Below are 19,709 nucleotides of genomic sequence, written 5' to 3'. Positions count from 1 at the left end.
TTAAATTTGCTGATGCAAAATGTTACACAGACACATTTATTAACAAACAGCTGATCAATATGTGACTCATTAATTATCTAACTGAGCTTATATATATATATATATATAGTATCTATTGATATATGAAATATTATAGTTTTCTATATCGCCAAAATAGAAAACTTGATACATCTTGAATCTCGATATATCGCCCAGCTCTAACTCCTAAATTATTAAACAACCTAAATAAAAACATAAATGGGTATGTGAAGCACATGTGTTTATTTAATATACTTACAGTTTATATACAAGTCAACACATTTAATATTTACTGTTAATTTCACGTTGCTTGTCTTTAAGTTAGACATTTACATTTTATTTTCATTATACGTTTTCTTTTAAATTCTCATGCTCACTCATGTGGTTCTCTGGTATTCACTAATGACTTATTAGACACATTTATTACAGACTTTACATTATTTAACACTTTATAAAGCAGTGTATATTTGTGGCGCTTGTGATTGGATGATTTTTCATGGTGACTTACGTGGTTCCTTCCGCTGTGGTTGACGCTAAAATCTCAGTTATTAATCTAACAGAACGTGTAACTGTGTCACATCCTGATGCTCTTTAGGGAGGTAAACTATCTGTCACATTTTACATCGTATTTACACGAGTTCTTTGTTTTGTTTTTTTTTTCGCCGGAACGTCTTCATTCATCATCTCTCTCCTATGTTGCTTCCGGGTTTGTTGTCGCTGTCAGCACTAATATCGCGGTAACTGCCACCCAGGCTACTTCAGATGGCAGTCCTCGCGAGGCTCGTGACAGCGTTCATTTTAGTAAGGCATCTTTTAATTATTATTACATTAAAATACGGGATATTTACGGGAAAATACTAATACGGGAAGATGATGATGATGATGTTTTTGTCCCGCCGCTCTTCTTCTTCTTCGTCGTTTTATTGCGGTTTACATCCAGCTTAATGGAGCATTACCGCCACCTTCTGCTCCGGAGTGTGTGTCATACAGCAAGGCCTACACTCAATCACACACACCCTCATTCACTCATTTTCTGGTCCTTCCAGAAAACCCCTAAACTTTAGGGGGTTTAACCCTTTAGGGCTTAAAGGGTTAAAACATTTAAAAGTAAAATTATGACAAATTAAATAGATTTAAAAAGTGAAGCCTTTTATTAACTTTGTGATGTGCTCGCTGCTCATCTACAAGTTGTTTTTTTTAATGTCCCTGTATTATTACCAATGAAATGCTGGGATGAAAACATTTAGTTTTTACTGGTATTTTAACCTTTTTAATATTTTAATGGTGTTAACTTGAATATTGAATTTAATCCAAATAAAATCGAATGACTAGACCCTAAAATATCCTAGTAACACTGCCTTTACACATTGGAACATGATATGTCTGCTTCCTGCACTGATTTTTCATTACAAGGAGAAAAAAAAATAAGAGAAAGAGAGATTTGACAAGTGAGACATAATGAAAGAGTGCTGATGATGTGAGAGAAAATGAAAAAAAACAAAGGACTTTGAATGTTCTTTACTACTTCTCTGACGTCAATTAATTTCCTAAATGTAAGACTGAAGTGTAAAATGTTCAATGAAGAGCAAACATTTTTAATACAACACAGATGAGGTTTAAATATTTAAAGTAACACAAAATGTTTATAGTCATTTATAGAAGGTAAACAATTACACACAAAAAATCAACACATAACATTTGAAAGTCTTTTGTGGATGGACTCTCTTGTGGACCTTCAGTTCAGACTTTTTTTCACATTTCCATGTCAAACATCACATTTAAAAAGTTTCTCTCTTGCATGGATTCTAATGTGTTTCTTCAGGTGAGCCTTTCGAATAAAACATTTATTACAAATATCACATTTAAATGGTTTCTCTCCTGTGTGGATTCTCAGTTCTGAAGCTGCACTGAGTGATGCTTTCTCACCACCCACACATTCAGATCTCATTTTTACCTGAACCTTCTTCTTTGAACAAATCTGTTGAAATGAATTAATCTGTGTTTTGGAAGCATTACATCCCATTTCAACATTTTTACTTGAGTCAGACATCTTTCTATTTTTCCTGGTGGAGTCACAGTCAGCTTCAGTTTCAGTCTCTGACAAAGGTTTCTGCCAACAGTCATCATCATCATCATCATCATCGTTACTACCTTCAGTCTGAGACGAGTCTGTTTCCGTTCCATCAGGACCTTGTAGTACTAAACTGCTTGGATCTGGGTTCTGGGCTGCTTCTGGTCCTTTGCTGTTAATTCCCACACTTTGTCTTGTCATTAATTCATTTAAACTGTAGGTTGAAGGTTCCTCCTTCATGTTCATTTCTGTTAGTTGTCTCCAGTGTAGCTGGGAGGCCTGAGGCTTCTCCTCTTCATCTTCACATTTAACAGGACAAGCAGCACTGTTTGTCTCCTGCTGCACACAAAGCTGCTTTTCCTCCTGACCTTCACTGAACATCTCTGGTTCCTCCTTTATGTGGAGACGCTCTGGGAGCAGCTGACGGATTTACAGCTGAGAATAAACCGGCAGTTACAACAAACACTGCCCCTGACTCAAAACATCCATCCATTTTCATACCCGCTTATTCCTGTTTATCAGGGTCGCGGGGGTCTGCCGGTGCCAATCTCCGGCTCTCATAGGGCGCTGGGTGGGGGTACAGGGCGCCAGTCCACCACAGGGCAACACAGACAGACAACCACTCACTCATTCACTCCTATGGGCAATTTAGAGACTCTAATCAACCTTACAGTCATGTTTTTCAGAAAGGACCACCCCAGGGCTTGAACCCAGGACCTTCTTGCTGTGAGGCGGACGTGCTAACCACTAAGCCAACGTGCGCCCTGACTCAAAACATAGAGCAATTATACATCATAAACACTGTGCTGAGCAGTACAGAACAACATGCAATACAAATTAAAGCCCACAATAGAGGAGTTAACCATCAAAATATCATCAAAATTCAAACTACAAACAGAACACAAAACAATGAAAAAACCATTAAATGTGGACTATTAAATATCAGATCACTTTCATCTCAATCCCTCTTAGTGAGTGATCTTATAACTGACCATCAATTAGGTGTACTATGCCTCACAGAGACTTGGCTCAAAAATGAAGATTTTATTGCTCTTAATGAAGCCAGCTCTCCCACCGTGAGAGTGGTCGGGGTGGAGGAATGGCAACAGTTTTTCACTCAAACTTATCAGTTACCCCAAAAAGCAAACCTAACCAAAATTCATTCAAAAGCCTCTCACTTGAAATTGGTAATCCCAAAAACAAGATAGAAAAACCCACTTTACTGGTTATAGTTTACCGTCCTCCTGGTCCATATTCGGAGTTTCTCTCTGAATTCTCTGACTTTCTCACTGATCATTGGAAAAAGGAGGCAGGGGTGTCCCAGAAATTGAGAGTAAACTGAAGGCCATGTTTGTGACCCCAATGTTGAAAGCATGTCTGACCCCACAGGGAGGCTTAAGTTGGACCTATTTTGCCATTTTCTGGTTTGGCAGGAGTGTTATTAATGCGTGGGGGAAAAGACCTCCTCAAAACAGACCTTATGCAGAAACCTGCCCCAAAATGTATAATGTAGTTTTCCAAGTACTGGGAAAATGTGCAATGGAACTCCCCTCTGACAAAATCACAAGAAGAGGTGTTGAAGAGATTATGTCCCCCGAACTTTCAAGGTGAACTCATGCAGGCACACTAACCAAAGTAAATGCAATAAAAGTTTGGTCAAATGTTAACAATCCCATACTATTATATAAGCACAAAGACTTAGCTTGGAAAATAGTCCACCGGGTTTTGCCCACACGAGACCTTTTAAAAAGACGAGGGTGCTGCAGCAGTTCCAAATGTCCAAGGCCTACCTGTGGAGACAGAGAAACTGTAAAACATCTTTTCTGGTCATGCCCTACTGTTAAAGGAGTTTGGTTTTTAGTATCACCATGGTTAAAAGCTTTATATAGAGAACCACTCTGTTATGATGAGATTGCTTATGGTTGCCAAGAAAAAAATCAAACAGATGCACAAAAAAATGGTGGGCAGTCATTAACTGTGTAAAAGAAAGTATTTGGAAAGCAAGAAATGTATATGTTTCAAGAAAGTACTGCATGTCAAATGATGTTGTCATTAAGTCCATGTTAAATGGTTTGAATGACTATTTGTTAAAAGACATGTCGATGGGACACAGGGGAAAGAAAACCATGTTGTGGAAAGTACCGAAAACCAAAATGTTTCAAATGTTTCATTAACTGAAAGTATTCCCCCAGTTTTTTTGTCTTGTACTAATGTGACTTTGTACTGCTCTTGAGAGCAACCCTGCTTTTGGAAAATAAACGTCTAAAAATTGAAAAATTGATTTCACAATTATCTTAATCTTTTCAGTTTTTTTGGCAGCTTGAGCCGAACAGTTTATGACCTCTACCATGAGGAGTACAAAGCTTTTTTTTAATCCACAATCAACGTGACCTTTTTTTTAAAATCTGAGAACAACTTCCACAAGCATTAACTACCGATTCTCTCTTTCCTTGGCATTCCTGTCAAGTTTCCCGTTTTGGCCGGGAAACTGCCGTATTTTGCCCTTCTTTCCCACCATCTTCCCGTATTATTATTTTCCTGTAAATATCCCGTATTTTAATATAATAATAAATAAAAGATGCCCTACTAAACTGAACGCCGTCACTCGCCTCGCGAGAACTGCCTCCTGAAATGGCCCGAGTGACAGTTCTCGCGATATTAGTGCCGACAACCGCAATCCACACATGAGAATCCACACAGGAGAGAAACCATTTTAATGTAATGTTTGTAGTAAATGTTTCATTCAAAAGCCTCAACTGCAGTTACACATGAGAATGCACACTGGAGAAAAACCATTCAAATGCAATGTTTGTAATAAATGTGTTAGTCAAAGGTCTGTTCTTAAAAAACTCATGATAATCCACACATGACAGAAATCATTTAAATGTGATGTTTGTTTTAAATGTTTTACAGAGAGGGGCAACCTTAAGAAACACATTAGAATCCATGCAAGAGAGAAACTATTTAAATGTGATTTGAAAATGGAGCAGATATAGATATAGATATTAACTATGGAAATGGTCACTTGCGGCCCTTGTTTTATTTCTGTGTTGATCCAAAGCAAAAGCACAAAACAAAAATAAACAAAATGGCCCAAAAATCCCACAAAATAACTTACAGTAAAATGCAGTAAATTACAAAGATACACAAAAATATTCTAAAATGACAATAAAAAAACCCCAAAAAAATGACAGTAAAATACATAAAATTACATAACGTAAAATGGCTCCATGAACACAATAAAATACAATGAAAACACACAAAAAACTTCTTCAAAATATAAACAAAATTACATGAAAATACACAAAAGGACTCCAAAAACACACAACAGTCATTTGTAAAGATGGCTGACAGTGCAGTAGGGTTGGCGTGAGCTCTCCATTTATCTCAGTCTGTCGCTGTTAATGCTGATAATGCAGTGACCCACTCAACCCACTCAACCCAAATATATCTTGCCACTTCCTTTGCCATTTTTTAGCACTTTTTTCTGTTTTTGGGCCCAGTTTGAGAGTCAAACAACGTTCTCTACTTACCTGTGCCCTGTGACTCTTATAACATCGGCTCGCTCAGGCATGGATGCGGTCACTAACAAAACTTTGATCGATACCCTACAGAAATTCAAAAATGACTTGTTATCTCACTTTGACTCTAAACTGGACTGCGTTCAAAGCAGCATGGATTCTATGAAAGAGTCGCTCATGTCGATGGGTGCTAAAGTCGGTGAGCTGGAAGCCAGGGTTAGCACTAATCAAGACACCCTGTCTACTCTGGAGGAACGGGTTAAGGCCCTGGAAAAACAAAATGCTTATCTGGCTGAAAAAGCGGATGACGCCGAGAACCGTAGCAGGTCCTCAAATCTACGTCTTGTCCGTGTTCTAGAGGGTTCCGAAGGCCGGGACATGATCGGCTTTGTCGGGCAGTTCCTCACTCAACTCTTCGGTAAAGAAAACCTCCCTTCTCCTTTGGTCATCGAGAGGGCACATCGATCTCCAGGAATGATCGGACGTGATTCCAAAGCAGGTCCTCGGCCAATCATTGTAAAGTTCCTCTACTTTCAGCAGAAGCTCAGAGTTCTCCATCTCTCCCGCGACAAAAAGGAGCTTGTGTACAATGGAGCCAGAGTGCATATTTATCCTGACTTCAGTGTGGCACTGATGGAGAAGCGCCGCTCATTTAATACCGCAAAGAAGAAGCACCGTGACCTGGAGAACTGGGTCTATCCCTCTACTCTTCGAATCCATGCAGACAACGGCAAATTCCTACTGCTCCGTTCTCCTGATGAGGTGGAGGTGTACATCCGTAACGTTTCCAAATGATCCACACGACTCTGGTCTGTAAACCTTCTTTCTGCGTGTCACTTATATTTAAGTTTCTGATCTGATGCGGCTGACTGCTGACTGCTAACTATTGTGCACGCTGTTCTCTGTTTGCCGTAAACGGTGGCTGTCGTGATTTAATCACCTGATGCATATCCCGTCTATTTGACTGTTTGGAGCAGCAGATTCGACTGTTATAAAGTCAATAATATTAATGGTTGAGTGGTTTCTGTTTTTGTTACATTAATTAGGGTTTATTTAATTTTTCTCTAACAAATCCTATGTCTTTGATTGATATACATTTTGATATGCTATCTAGTCTAAGAAGATCTCCCTAATTTAATATTGCAGACTGAGATTTCTGTTCTGAGATTTCTGTTTTGTTTTTGTTGCTGTTTCTTGTATTATGTATGTATGTGTGATTGTGTGGTGGTGTGGAAGTGTATGTATGATTATAAGTGCTCTTGACTGGTTGTTCTCACTCTTATTTGTTGTAAATCGCTTTATATTTTTTCTCTATATTTTCTTTTTTTATTAAGTATGGTTAATGGTCTTAAAATGATTCATGTGAACATTAGAAGCTTACTTCCTAAAATCGACCAATTGAGAGCCTGGATAACTTACAATAAACCTAGCATTATTACAATATCTGAAACATGGCTTTCTTCTAGCATCTCTGACAATGATATTCATCTGGAGAATTATATTTTGTACAGAGCAGACCGAGGCTCTAGAGGCGGCGGCGTAGCCACCTTTATAGCATCTAATCTTCAAGCTCTGCTTATTCACCCAAAAGAAAAACCAGTGCACTTTGAAGGTCTGTTTGTAAAAGTTATTTTGCATGAAAATAAACAATTAATCGTTGGTAATATTTACAGATCTCCTAACTCCCCTTCTGATTCAGTGAAAAATATATTGTCTACAGTTTCATCCTTAGGCCGTAATAATGAGATGATATTACTGGGTGACTTTAACATAAACTGGTTGGCTCCTTCCTCTGCATCTGCGTCAAACATTATTAAAAGCTCAAACTTCTCCCAGTTGATTAATGACCCTACAAGAATTAGTCCCACATCACAATCTCTTCTTGATCTGATCTTAGTAACTCACCCTGAGCGCTTTTTAGACTCTGGTGTGTTATCTGACTGTTTTAGCGATCACTGTATCGTGTATTGTACAGTATATGGAAAATTAAACCTCCATGTCTCCCCCCAAAAATTATTAAAGTTCGTAGAACAAAATGGTTAAACAGTGAAAACTTTATTAACGATATTTTAAATATTAACTGGGACAGATTTTATTTAATACCTTCCATAAATGAAGCCTGGGACTATTTCTCCTCTGAACTGCTAAATGTTATTAATCTTCATGCTTCATTTACAGAAATCAGAGTTAAAGGAAGCCATCTTCCCTGGGTGAATGGAGAACTCCTCAGTCTGTTTAGACAACGGGATAAGGCCTGGTCAACATTTAATCAAACTAAGCTTGCTGCTGACTGGGATGTATATCGACACCTGCGAAATATATGTACCACTCAAACTAGAAATGCTTGATCAAATTATGACAAAAACAGTCTTACAAATAACTTTAAACATCCTAAACAGTTTTGGAAGCAAATAAACAAATTATCAGGTAAATCTAACTCTGCAACACATAATATGCTTATTAATGATGTAATTACTAATGACTCTGGTGCGATTGCTTCTGCCTTTAGCCAACATTTTTCACAACTTCCACAGGTCCATTCTCCTCCCCATGCTTCACTTTCTTCCTCTGATGCTCCATCTTGCAGCAGTTTCTCATTCAGTAGGGTAAGCCCAGCTGTAGTAGAGCAGATCATAAATGAACTTTCTCATAGCAGTGCTGGTCCAGACGGCATTGAGACCAAGTTTATCAAGCTCATGTTCTATGTTTTCCTCTAGCCGATTTGTTTAACTTATCATTTAGTACATGTGAAGTTCCCTCTGCCTGGAAATGTGCAAAGGTCATCCCCCTGCATAAAGGGGGTGACACTAGTAATGTAAATAACTACAGACTCTCTATGATTAATAGTATTGTTAAAGTCTATGAGAAAATAGTCTTTAATCAACTATCAGAACACCTCTCAACCAATAACCTCTTATCTCCATTTCAATCTGGCTTTAGAAAACACTTCTCTACTACATCTGCTTTATTAAAATTTACCAATGATATTTTTTCTGGCTTTGACAATAATCTGCTTACTGGTGCTTTATTTATAGATCTCACCAAAGCCTTTGATATGGTCGATCACTATTTGCTTTTAGACAAGCTTCATTCTATAGGCCTGGATAGGTCTTTGCTCCTCTGGTTCAATTCTTACCTTCATCATCGGCAACAGTGTGTGTTTTACAATGGCAGCTACTCTGAATTTTTATTTATTGAGGAAGGTGTTCCGCAGGGTTCTTCTCTTGGCCCACTTTTATTTTCAATATTTATTAACGATCTCCCTCTTGCATGCAATGACTAACATCCAACTTTATGCTGATGACACCGTGATTTATTCTGCAAAATCTAATATCTCAGATATTAATCACTCTATTCAGCATGATTTCAATGCAGTTCAATCCTGGCTACAATCTAATAAACTATTACTCAATAACTCGAAATCAAATTTTATGTTGTTCCAGAAGCGGGTTCGCCAGTCTCAGCCAATGAGATTAAACTTACTTTTTCTGATTTGTCACCAGTCCCAGTTGTTGATCAGTTTAAATGTCTTGGTCTATGGCTAGACTCCTCACTGTCATTTAAAAATCATATACAAACTATTACAAACAAAATTTCTTATCGCTTAAAATTGCTTTATCAATCAGTTAATTCTTTTAGTTACTCAGTTAGAAAAAGGATAATTTTACAATTGATTCTTCCCATTATTGATTACAGTGATATTTATCAAAACACCACTGCCACGATTCTCCAACCACTTAATGTCACTTACAATAGTCTGTGTAGATTTATCCTCCGCTGTCCCTTCAGAACTCACCACTGCCAAATGTATGAACATTTGTCATGGTTCTCTCAGGCATCTAGACGACAGCTTCACTGGCTATTATTTATATTTAAATGTATTAATTTAAGTTTTCCTGATTATTTAAAACAATATATAATTCCTTTCAGATCGTCATACAGTTTGCTTCATGCTGATCAACCATCTCTTGTAGTCCCTAGAGTCAAAAAAGTAGTCGGTAAATTTTCATTCAAATATAAAGCCCCATTTGAGTGGAACATTCTCCCATTATCGATCCGCTCTCTAACCTCTGTCTGTTTAAAAATGCTCTTATCCTCCATCTCCAGAATATCTGTCAGTGTTTTTGATTATAGGCTATGTAACCTAAACCTTTTTTATTCATTTATTCTAATGAAAGTTTTTACTATAATTAGATAGCTACTATTAATGATATCACTGTTATTACTTATTTATTTTTGTATAAAATATTTACTGTTTTGAGCAACTGTTAAATGTATACTGTGTGTGTGGGTGTGTATGTGTGTGTGTTTATCTATATTTTGTTGTATTTATTATTTTTGAAATATTGAATTATTGTATTGTCTGCTCTGCTGTATCTGTCATTTTATGTAAGTTGAGGACCACCTCGAAAACGAGATGTTCCATCTCAAGGGGCATATCCTCCAATAAATAAATTTGTAACAAAAGTACACACACGTTGCTGTTTCTTGTGTTAATGCTCAAATTGGTCATTATTTTAATGCTGACATGAATGTTGATCATGTGACCCTCAGATCAGATACAATCAGTTTTGTGGCTGTGCTGTGATAAAAGCTGTTCATCTCTGGGGTTAGATTTTATTCTTTCTAACAAAGGAAAACACATTTTCCCACAGATTGGTTAGAAAAACTTGAATAATAATTGAGTCATAAAGTGTGAGCAGTAAACCACTGGACCTATGTTGAGTTTACTCGCTGCTTTCAAATAGATCCCAAGATGTCAGTTAGTTAATAATTAATTCTCTAACTAATATTCACTATGAAAAATTAAATGCAGATTTAAGAAATCTGCAATCTGTAAAAACAAACAAATAAAATGCAGATTGTAAATTGTAAATTGTTTAATGAAGAGCAAACTTTTAATACAACACAGATGAGGTTTTACTATTTAAAAGTAAAACAAGGACCACCAAATGTTTATAGTCGTACTAATAGAAGGTAAACAATTACACACAACAAAATCAACTAAACAAACTGCCAACTCTAAAATTTCTGCTAAAATCTGTTACATTAACTTACTGAAAGAAGTAACTTACAAAACTCTAACAACACTTCAAACTTCAACTATAACTAAACACATGTAGCTAAAAAAAAACAATGAATAACTAATAATAAAATATTTACTACACACAACATTTGAAAGTCTTTTGTGTATGAACTCTCTTGTGGACCTTCAGTTCAGACTTATTTTCATAACATTTCCATGTCAAACATCACATTTAAATGGTTTCTCTCTTGTGTGGATTCTCACATGTGCATTAAGGCCAGACTTATTACTAAAACATTTACTACAAATGTCACATTTAAATGGTTTATCTCCTGTGTGGATTCTCACATGTGAATTAAGGCCAGACTTACCAATAAAACATTTACCACAAATGTCACATTTTAATGGTTTCTCTCCAGTGTGCATTCTCATGTGTTTTTTAAGGGCGTCCTTTTTAATAAAACATTTACTACAAACATCGCATTTAAATGGTTTCTCTCCAGTGTGGATTCTCATGTGTATCTGCAATTGACACTTTTGAATGAAACATTTACTACAAACATCGCATTTGAATGGTTTTTCTCCTGTGTGGATTCTCACATGTGAATTAAGGCCAGACTTAATACTAAAACATTTACCACAAATGTCACATTTAAATGGTTTTTCTCCTCTGTGCATTCTCATGTGTAACTGCAGGGTAGACTTTTGAATGAAACATTTACTACAAATGTCACATTTAAATGGTTTATCTCCTGTGTGGATTCTCACATGTGAATTAAGGCCAGACTTACCACTAAAACATTTACCACAAATGTCACATTTTAATGGTTTCTCTCCAGTGTGCATTCTCATGTGTTTTTTAAGGGCGTCCTTTTTAATAAAACATTTACTACAAACATCGCATTTAAATGGTTTCTCTCCAGTGTGGATTCTCATGTGTATCTGCAATTGACACTTTTGAATGAAACATTTACTACAAACATCGCATTTGAATGGTTTTTCTCCTGTGTGGATTCTCACATGTGAATTAAGGCCAGACTTAATACTAAAACATTTACCACAAATGTCACATTTAAATGGTTTTTCTCCTCTGTGCATTCTCATGTGTAACTGCAGGGCAGACTTTTGAATGAAACATTTACTACAAATGTCACATTTAAATGGTTTATCTCCTGTGTGGATTCTCACATGTGAATTAAGGCCAGACTTACCACTAAAACATTTACCACAAATGTCACATTTTAATGGTTTCTCTCCTGTGTGGCTTCTCATGTGTTTTTTAAGGGCGTCCTTTTTAATAAAACATTTACTACAAACATCGCATTTGAATGGTTTATCTCCTGTGTGGATTCTCACATGTGAATTAAGGATAGACTTAATACTAAAACATTTACCACAAATGTCACATTTAAATGGTTTCTCTCCAGTGTGCATTCTCATGTGTATCTGCAATTGACACTTTTGAATGAAACATTTACTACAAACATCGCATTTGAATGGTTTTTCTCCTGTGTGGATTCTCACATGTGAATTAAGGCCAGACTTAACACTAAAACATTTACCACAAATGTCACATTTAAATGGTTTTTCTCCTCTGTGCATTCTCATGTGTAACTGCAGGGTAGACTTTTGAATGAAACATTTACTACAAATGTCACATTTAAATGGTTTCTCTCCTGTGTGGATTCTCATGTGTGACTGCAGATGATCCTTTCGAATAAAACATTTACAACAAACATCACATTTAAATGGTTTCTCTCCTGTGTGGATTCTCAGTTCTGAAGCTGCACTGAGTGATGCTTTCTCACCACCCACACATTCAGATCTCATTTTTACCTGAACCTTCTTCTTTGAACAAATTTGATGAAATGAATTAATCTGTGTTTTGGAAGCTTTACATCCCATTTCAACATTTTTACTTGAGTCAGACATCTTTCTATTTTTCCTGGTGGAGTCACAGTCAGCTTCAGTTTCAGTCTCTGACAAAGGTTTCTGCCAACAGTCTTCATCATCATCATCATCATCATCATCATCATCATCATCATCTTCAGCATCATCATCGCTACTATCTTCAGTCTGAGACGAGTCTGTTTCCGTTCCATCAGGACCTTGTAGTACTAAACTGCTTGGATCTGGGTTCTGGGCTGCTTCTGGTCCTTTGCTGTTAATTCCCACACTTTGTCTTGTCATTAATTCATTTAAACTGTAGGTTGAAGGTTCCTCCTTCATGTTCATTTCTGTTAGTTGTCTCCAGTGTAGCTGGGAGGCCTGAGGCTTCTCCTCTTCATCTTCACATTTAACAGGACAAGCAGCACTGTTTGTCTCCTGCTGCACACAAAGCTGCTTTTCCTCCTGACCTTCACTGAACATCTCTGGTTCCTCCTTTATGTGGAGACGCTCTGGGAGCAGCTGCTCCACATTCTTCCTCTCACTGAAAACACAATCAGTGACTGACGGCTGCTGGAGCTGTAATCTGTGCAGATGAACTTTGGGCATGAAAGCAGCCAGCACAAGTTTTTCACTTTGATCCATATTTGGAACAGATTGGGAACCTGAAGGTAGACACAAAACACAATATTACAAGAAAACTCAAACAATGTTTCTACTCATTTGACTTCAACAGAAAAAACCTAACTGTTGTTCAGCCTGTGTTTAATGTATTTTATGACTTATTTTATATTTAAGATCATGTATTATTTATTTCTTAAATAAATTAATGTATTTTACTTAAAATGTTTTGGTTGATAATAGAAATATTAAATATATACACACTGAAACAATTAATGACTCTGTAATTAATGTTAAATTATTGTGGAACTGAAACATCTCATTTCTTAACATTATAATAATAACCACTATGAGGTGATGTCATTATAAACCAACTGTCAGTAGTTTGTCCAAAGAACAACATTCATTTCTGTGACTCACTGAGGGATTTGAACCAGTTTCCCTTCATTCTGTTGTGCTCTCTAACTTTCCAGTGAAAACACTTACCTAATAGTCTACTGGTGTTATGGTGGAGACTGTTGTCAGGAAGGATCATTTTCATTTCACCATCCACTGGAACTTCTTGCACTCCATGTTCAGTCTTGATGGTTCGTAACGGAGTCTTTTCTTGCTCTGTTGCTCTGCATATTTCTATTGCTCTGTGTAACGTTAGACGTCTTTCCTGTATCAGTCTCTTTTTTAGGTGACAGTCTGTGATGCTTAACACAAGCTTATCTCTGAGCATGTCATTCTCATTTATTCCAAACTCACAGTCTTTGCTTTTGTGTCGCAGCTCTGTTATGAATGTGTTTACTGATGTCCCTGCTGTCCTCTGATGGGACCAATATTGATTTCGTTCAAAGACAACATTTCTCTGTGGACTGCAGTGATCTTTAAAGGCTTGAAGAACATCCTCCATTGTCAGCTCATCTCCCTCACCTCTAACCGTCAGTGTGTTGAACACTTCCAGTGCATCCTCGCCGATGGTGTGGAGTAAAATGTCAATCTTTCCTTGTTCATCTTTCTCCCCTGAGGCCGCTATATACCGCCGAAAGCTTTGTTCCCAGCTGCACCAGTTGTCAGCAGGGTTAGCGGTGAGAGACAGTGGTGACGGTGCTTTGAACTGCTCCATTTCCTCCACTTTTTCACCTCTTTACTTTTCTATCCTGTAGCGTCTCGGCGGTGCTAGCTCCTCTGCTAGCTCGGTTAGCATTCTGCTCCAGCCTCTCTCTGTGTCTGTAACTCCGTCTTCTGACACCGTGTTGTGCTCTGTTACTTTCCACTGGAGCTTTAAGGCGCTATTATAGTGTGGCCTGACTCCGTCTGTAGGATGGATATTAATAACATTCACTGTTAGACTCAGAGAGACATTTGTTGTTGTCTCTGCCGCTCTTCTTCTTCTTCTTCTTCTTCTTCTTCTTCGTGTTTTAATGCAGTCGACATCCACCTTAATAGAGCATTACCGCCACCTTCTGCTCCGGAGTTAAATTAATGTAACTTTATTTTTTTAAATCAGTATAACCCAGTACAGGTACATCTCAGTACGTAGACGTCATGTACTGAGATTTGAAGAGGAACTCAGTACGATGTGAACTCAGACCGTGACACTGGCGTGTGTATCAGACAGCAAGGCCTACACCCAATCACACACACCTTCATTCATTATTTTCTGGTCCTACCAGAAACCACCTAAAGAGTTAAAACATTTAAAAGTAAAATTGTGACAAATTAAATAGATTTTAAAAATGAAGCCTTTTATTAACAATGTGATGTGCTTGCTGCTAGTGTTGTGTTCAAGACCACACTATAGACCAAGACTTGCCCGAGACCAGAATGCACCGCGACCGAGACCGACCATAAACATTATTTTTTTCAATTTAAAAAAATCTATAAATAAATAAAATTATGACAAGTTTCGACAGTTAAATAACATTCTCTCTTTAATTTTAGTTTAATTTAAATACATTTGACGGACAAAAAAGGTGCCTGCAAAAAATGAACTAAAATATTAAAACTACTACTGCTACTGATAAATTCACAATTATTCTACATATTTGAAAACAATATTTTTATGTCAGCTGAATGTACAGCAAGTGTTTAAAAGCATTTCTGCCAAGAAATAATGATTCTTGATTCTGATTCTTTGAGTTGTTCAGGTCAACAGGTCACAGAGTTCACAAGATAATTTTTTAGTTTGAAAAAACTTTTAAACAGGTTATTTTTATTAATTCACTTAGCTGATGTAGTTTAATTTGGTTACTGTAATGTAACTAGGATATTCAATTAACAAAGGTTTCCAACTGTAACTGTAAAAGTGAAACTTTCTGAAATAAAACTACAAACAAGTTGTCATCAGTGTAAAAAACATAGAGCTACAGGTAGATGTGAAACTATATAAAACAAACCCTGGAACAGTCATGTGACAAATCAATCAATTGTTCTTGTTGAGAATTATTATTATTATTATTCTGGATACAGTAGAAACAGAAACTATATAAAATAATTATATTGTGAACCTGTTTATATTGTAGGGAACATATTATATACATAAATGTAATTGGAGTCTAAAGCCACAAAAAAACACCACTTTAAAAAGAAAATAGACTAATATAAGACCTCTTTACAGTTATTTGACTCATTCTGGCTAGTGCAACTCTGCGGCTGGTGACGACATAATCCAAGATGGCGGCGGCCCGGACTACAGCCGACATTATGTTATAAAGCCTTAAAAGACATGGATAATATAATGAAAAGAGTGGATGGACAGATGCATAAACATGCAGACTTTCACACGGACACACACGGACTTATTAAACACACACGGACTTATTAAACACACACGGACTTATTAAACACACACAGACCTCAGTAAACACGGTAAACGGAACAGACTTCACCGCTCGGCTGGCACTAGGACCCAGAAGCAGAGTAAGTGCGTCCCTTATCCAGCCTTCACAGGCTGTAATATCATCAGTTTATCATTTTACCAGTTATTAGAGCTACTGTCTTTACCAGGGAGATAATATTTATTACTGGTGATTGTTTTCTGGAGTTTTACTGGGATTTTTACCAGTGATTAGTTCATTTCTCCCTTGCGCTCCGCGGTCCAAACTGACACCGTAGCCACACACGTATGAGTGTCACACACGTCACTCAGTCACATTAAGGAAGGTTGTGGTCATTATACAGGGTGGATTAAATAATGAATAAAGGATTGTTTCATCCTGTTCTTCTCCGTGTTATTATCACATTATAAAAAAGTTTAAAAATAGCAGGAATTAGTGCTGGTCTACAACGGTCTTGATGGAAAATCCCGAGTCCGAGACAAGACCGAGTCAAAATGCTTCAGCGTCTGAGACGAGACCAAGACCTTTAAAATTTGGTCTCGAGACCAGTCTAGACCACCACAACACTACTTGCTGCTCATCTTTATTTTATTTTTATGTTCCTGTATTATTAGCAATGAAATTTTGGGATTAAAGCATTTACTTTATACTGGTATTTCAACCTTTTTAATAATTTATTGGTGTTAACTTGAATATTGAATTTAATCCAAGTGTGAGGTCAATGTGATAGTTAGCTGTTGTTGTAGTTAATTGTTGTTATAGTTAGCTGCTGTTATTGTAAGCTGCTAGGGATGATGGAGCCGCTTTCGTTTCGCAAATTTAAAATCCTCCTGTTAACATACAAAGCTCTACATGATCAAGCTCCTGTATATCTTAGAGACCTGTTAGTACCCTATTGTCCGGGCAGATCACTCCGCTCTCAATTTGCTGGCCTTCTGGAAGTTCCTAACGTGTCCTGAAATAGAACAGGAGGAAGAGTTTTCAGCTACCAGGCCCCTCGCCTTTGGACCCATCTTCCAGTCTCAGTACGTTAGGCTGCTACTCTCTCCACCTTTAAGGCTAAACTCAAAACCTACTCATATGCTGAACCGTATACCGTATAAAAACATTAACTTAACGGCTAGAGCAGACATGGGCTCGTCCTTAAACGGTCGCACTTTAGAGTCCCTGGAGTCACTGTTAGATTGCATATAAACGGGAAGAGATTCAAATTTTGATGTCGCTGGTTATGATTTACAGTCTGCACAAACAGGACTGAATCATAACATATTATCATAATCTAACCACTAGAGCGGACATAGGCTCGTCTGTGAACGGTGGCATTTACAGACCTTGGAGTCACTGTTAGCTTATCAATAAACAGGAAGAGATTTGTCATTTTTATAATAAGTGCTGACTAGGCCACTGGGAGTGAGGCCCAAGGCCAAGACAGGATGACTTAATAATACTGAATCATCTTTTTCTGCAGTCAGTGCCTTCTCCTCGCCCTTCTCTATTTCAGGTGTCGTGAAGCTGATGATGGCAGTTCCTGATCTGTGGTTCGCGGCTCAACTAGTCTGCGACACTCTTATGTTCTATCTCTCTATCCTGTTCTGTTGGTCTTTCTGTTGACTAACCCCAACCAGTCGACGCAGATGGCTGCCACCTCTGAACGTGGTTCTAACGAAGATTTCTTCCCTTTAAAAGAGAGTTGTTTCTTCCCACTGTCGCTAAATGCTTGTTCGTGTAAATCTTGTAGGATTTTCTCTTTCTTATTATGAATTTTCTATTTTGATAAGCGCATTGAAATGACTTAAAAATGACAATAAAAACACCTACAAAATGACAGCAAAATACACAAAATGACAAATAAAATGGCTCAATAAAAAAAATTGCAATAAAAACATACAATATGACGATAAAAAAACTCAAAAAACTCCTTCAAAATATACACAAACGTACATGAAAATACACAAAAGAATTCCAAAAACACACACAAAAGCACACTATGCTGTTTCATGTGTTAATGCTCAGATTGGTCATTATTCTAATGCTGACATGAATGTTGATCATGTGACCCTCAGATCCCATACAATCAGTTTTGTGGCTGCGCTGTGATAAAAGCTGTTCATCTCTAGGTTAGAACTTTTTCCTTCTAACAAAGGAAAACACATTTTCCCACAAATTGGTTAGAAACACTTGAATAATAATTGAGTCAAAGTGTGAGCAGTAAACCACTGGACCCATGTTGAGTTTGCTCGCTGCTTTCAAATAGATCCCAAGATGTCTACTCGTTAATAATTAATTCTCTAACTAATATTCACTATGAAAAATCAAATGCAGATTTAAGAAATATCTGCTTTTGTGCAATCTGTAAAAACAAACAAATAAACTGCAGAAGTGTAAATTGTTTAATGAAGAGCAAACTTTTTTAATACAACACAGATGAGGTTTTAATATTTAAAAGTAAAACAAGTAACACAAAATGTTTACAGTTATACTTATAGAAGGTAAACTATTACACAAAATAAATCAACTGTAAAAACAAACTGCCAACTCTAAAACTTCTGCCAAAATCTGTTACATTAACTTACTGAAAGAAGTAACTTACAAAACTCTAACAACACTTCAAACTTCAACTATACCAAATCATATGTAGCTAAAAAAAACAATGAATAACTAATAATAAATTAACGACACACATAACATTTGAAAGTCGTTTGTGTATGAACTCTTTTGTGGACCTTCAGTTCAGACTTTTTTTCATAACATTTCCATGTCAAACATCACATTTAAATGGTTTCTCTTCTGTGTGGATTCTCATGTGTTTTATAAGAGCAGACGTTCGACTAAAACATTTACTACAAACATCACATTTAAATGGTTTCTCTCCTGTGTGGATTCTCAGTTCTGAAGCTGCACTGAGTGATGCTTTCTCACCACCCACACATTCAGATCTCATTTTTACCTGAACCTTCTTCTTTGAACATATCTGTTGAAATGAATTAATCTGTGCTTTGGAAGCTTTACATCCCATTTCAGCATTTTTACTTGAGTCAGACATCTTTCTATTTTTCCTGGTGGAGTCACAGTCAGCTTCAGTTTCAGTCTCTGACAAAGATTTCTGCCAACAGTCTTCATCATCATCATCATCATCATCGCTACTACCTTCAGTCTGAGACGAGTCTGTTTCCGTTCCATCAGGACCTTGTAGTACTAAACTGCTTGGATCTGGGTTCTGGGCTGCTTCTGGTCCTTTGCTGTTAATTCCCACACTTTGTCTTGTCATTAATTCATTTAAACTGTAGGTTGAAGGTTCCTCCTTCATGTTCTTTTCTGTTAGTTGTCTCCAGTGTAGCTGGGAGGCCTGAGGCTTCTCCTCTTCATCTTCACATTTAACAGGACAAGCAGCACTGTTTGTCTCCTGCTGCACACAAAGCTGCTTTTCCTCCTGACCTTCACTGAACATCTCTGGTTCCTCCTTTATGTGGAGACGCTCTGGGAGCAGCTGACGGATTTACAAGTCCACAAGTGCATGACTAGCTGAGAATAAACCGGCAGTTACAACAAACACTTCCATAAATAAGCCCCTGACTCAAAACATCCATCCATCTTCATACCCGCTTATTCCTGTTTATCAGGGTCGCGAGGGTCTGCCGGTGCCAATCTCCGGCTCTCATAGGGCGCTGGGTGGGGGTACACCCTGGACAGGGCGACATTCCATCACAGGGCAACACAGACAGACAACCACTCACTCATTC

The 19,709-nt window shown here is 37.3% G+C and overlaps 1 protein-coding gene across 2 annotated transcripts; it reads right to left on the bottom strand.

Annotated features, from left to right (window-relative positions):
- Positions 1-10,623: 10,623 nt before the first annotated feature.
- On the bottom strand, positions 10,624-19,269 carry LOC114473036 (zinc finger protein OZF-like). Of its 2 annotated transcripts, none has more exons than XM_028462420.1 (2): positions 19,093-19,269; positions 10,624-12,681 (listed from the first exon to the last, which is right to left on the bottom strand). In XM_028462420.1, exons 1-2 carry the CDS (start codon positions 19,235-19,237, stop codon positions 10,856-10,858), a joined length of 1,971 nt encoding a protein of 656 aa, XP_028318221.1. In that variant the 5' UTR covers positions 19,238-19,269; the 3' UTR covers positions 10,624-10,855. The 2 variants fall into 2 exon arrangements, with proteins under 2 accessions (XP_028318221.1, XP_028318222.1); XM_028462421.1 differs by lacking the exon at positions 19,093-19,269 and adding an exon at positions 18,807-19,081 and having other exon boundaries at positions 10,624-12,362.
- Between the last annotated feature and the right edge of the window lie 440 nt (positions 19,270-19,709).

The sequence above is a fragment of the Gouania willdenowi genome, chromosome 12 (assembly GCF_900634775.1).
Source record: "Gouania willdenowi chromosome 12, fGouWil2.1, whole genome shotgun sequence".
Classification (NCBI taxonomy): Eukaryota; Metazoa; Chordata; class Actinopteri; order Blenniiformes; family Gobiesocidae; genus Gouania; species Gouania willdenowi.
Note: the sequence above shows the minus strand (reverse complement) of the source record. Positions and strands in the feature narration are given on the sequence as shown.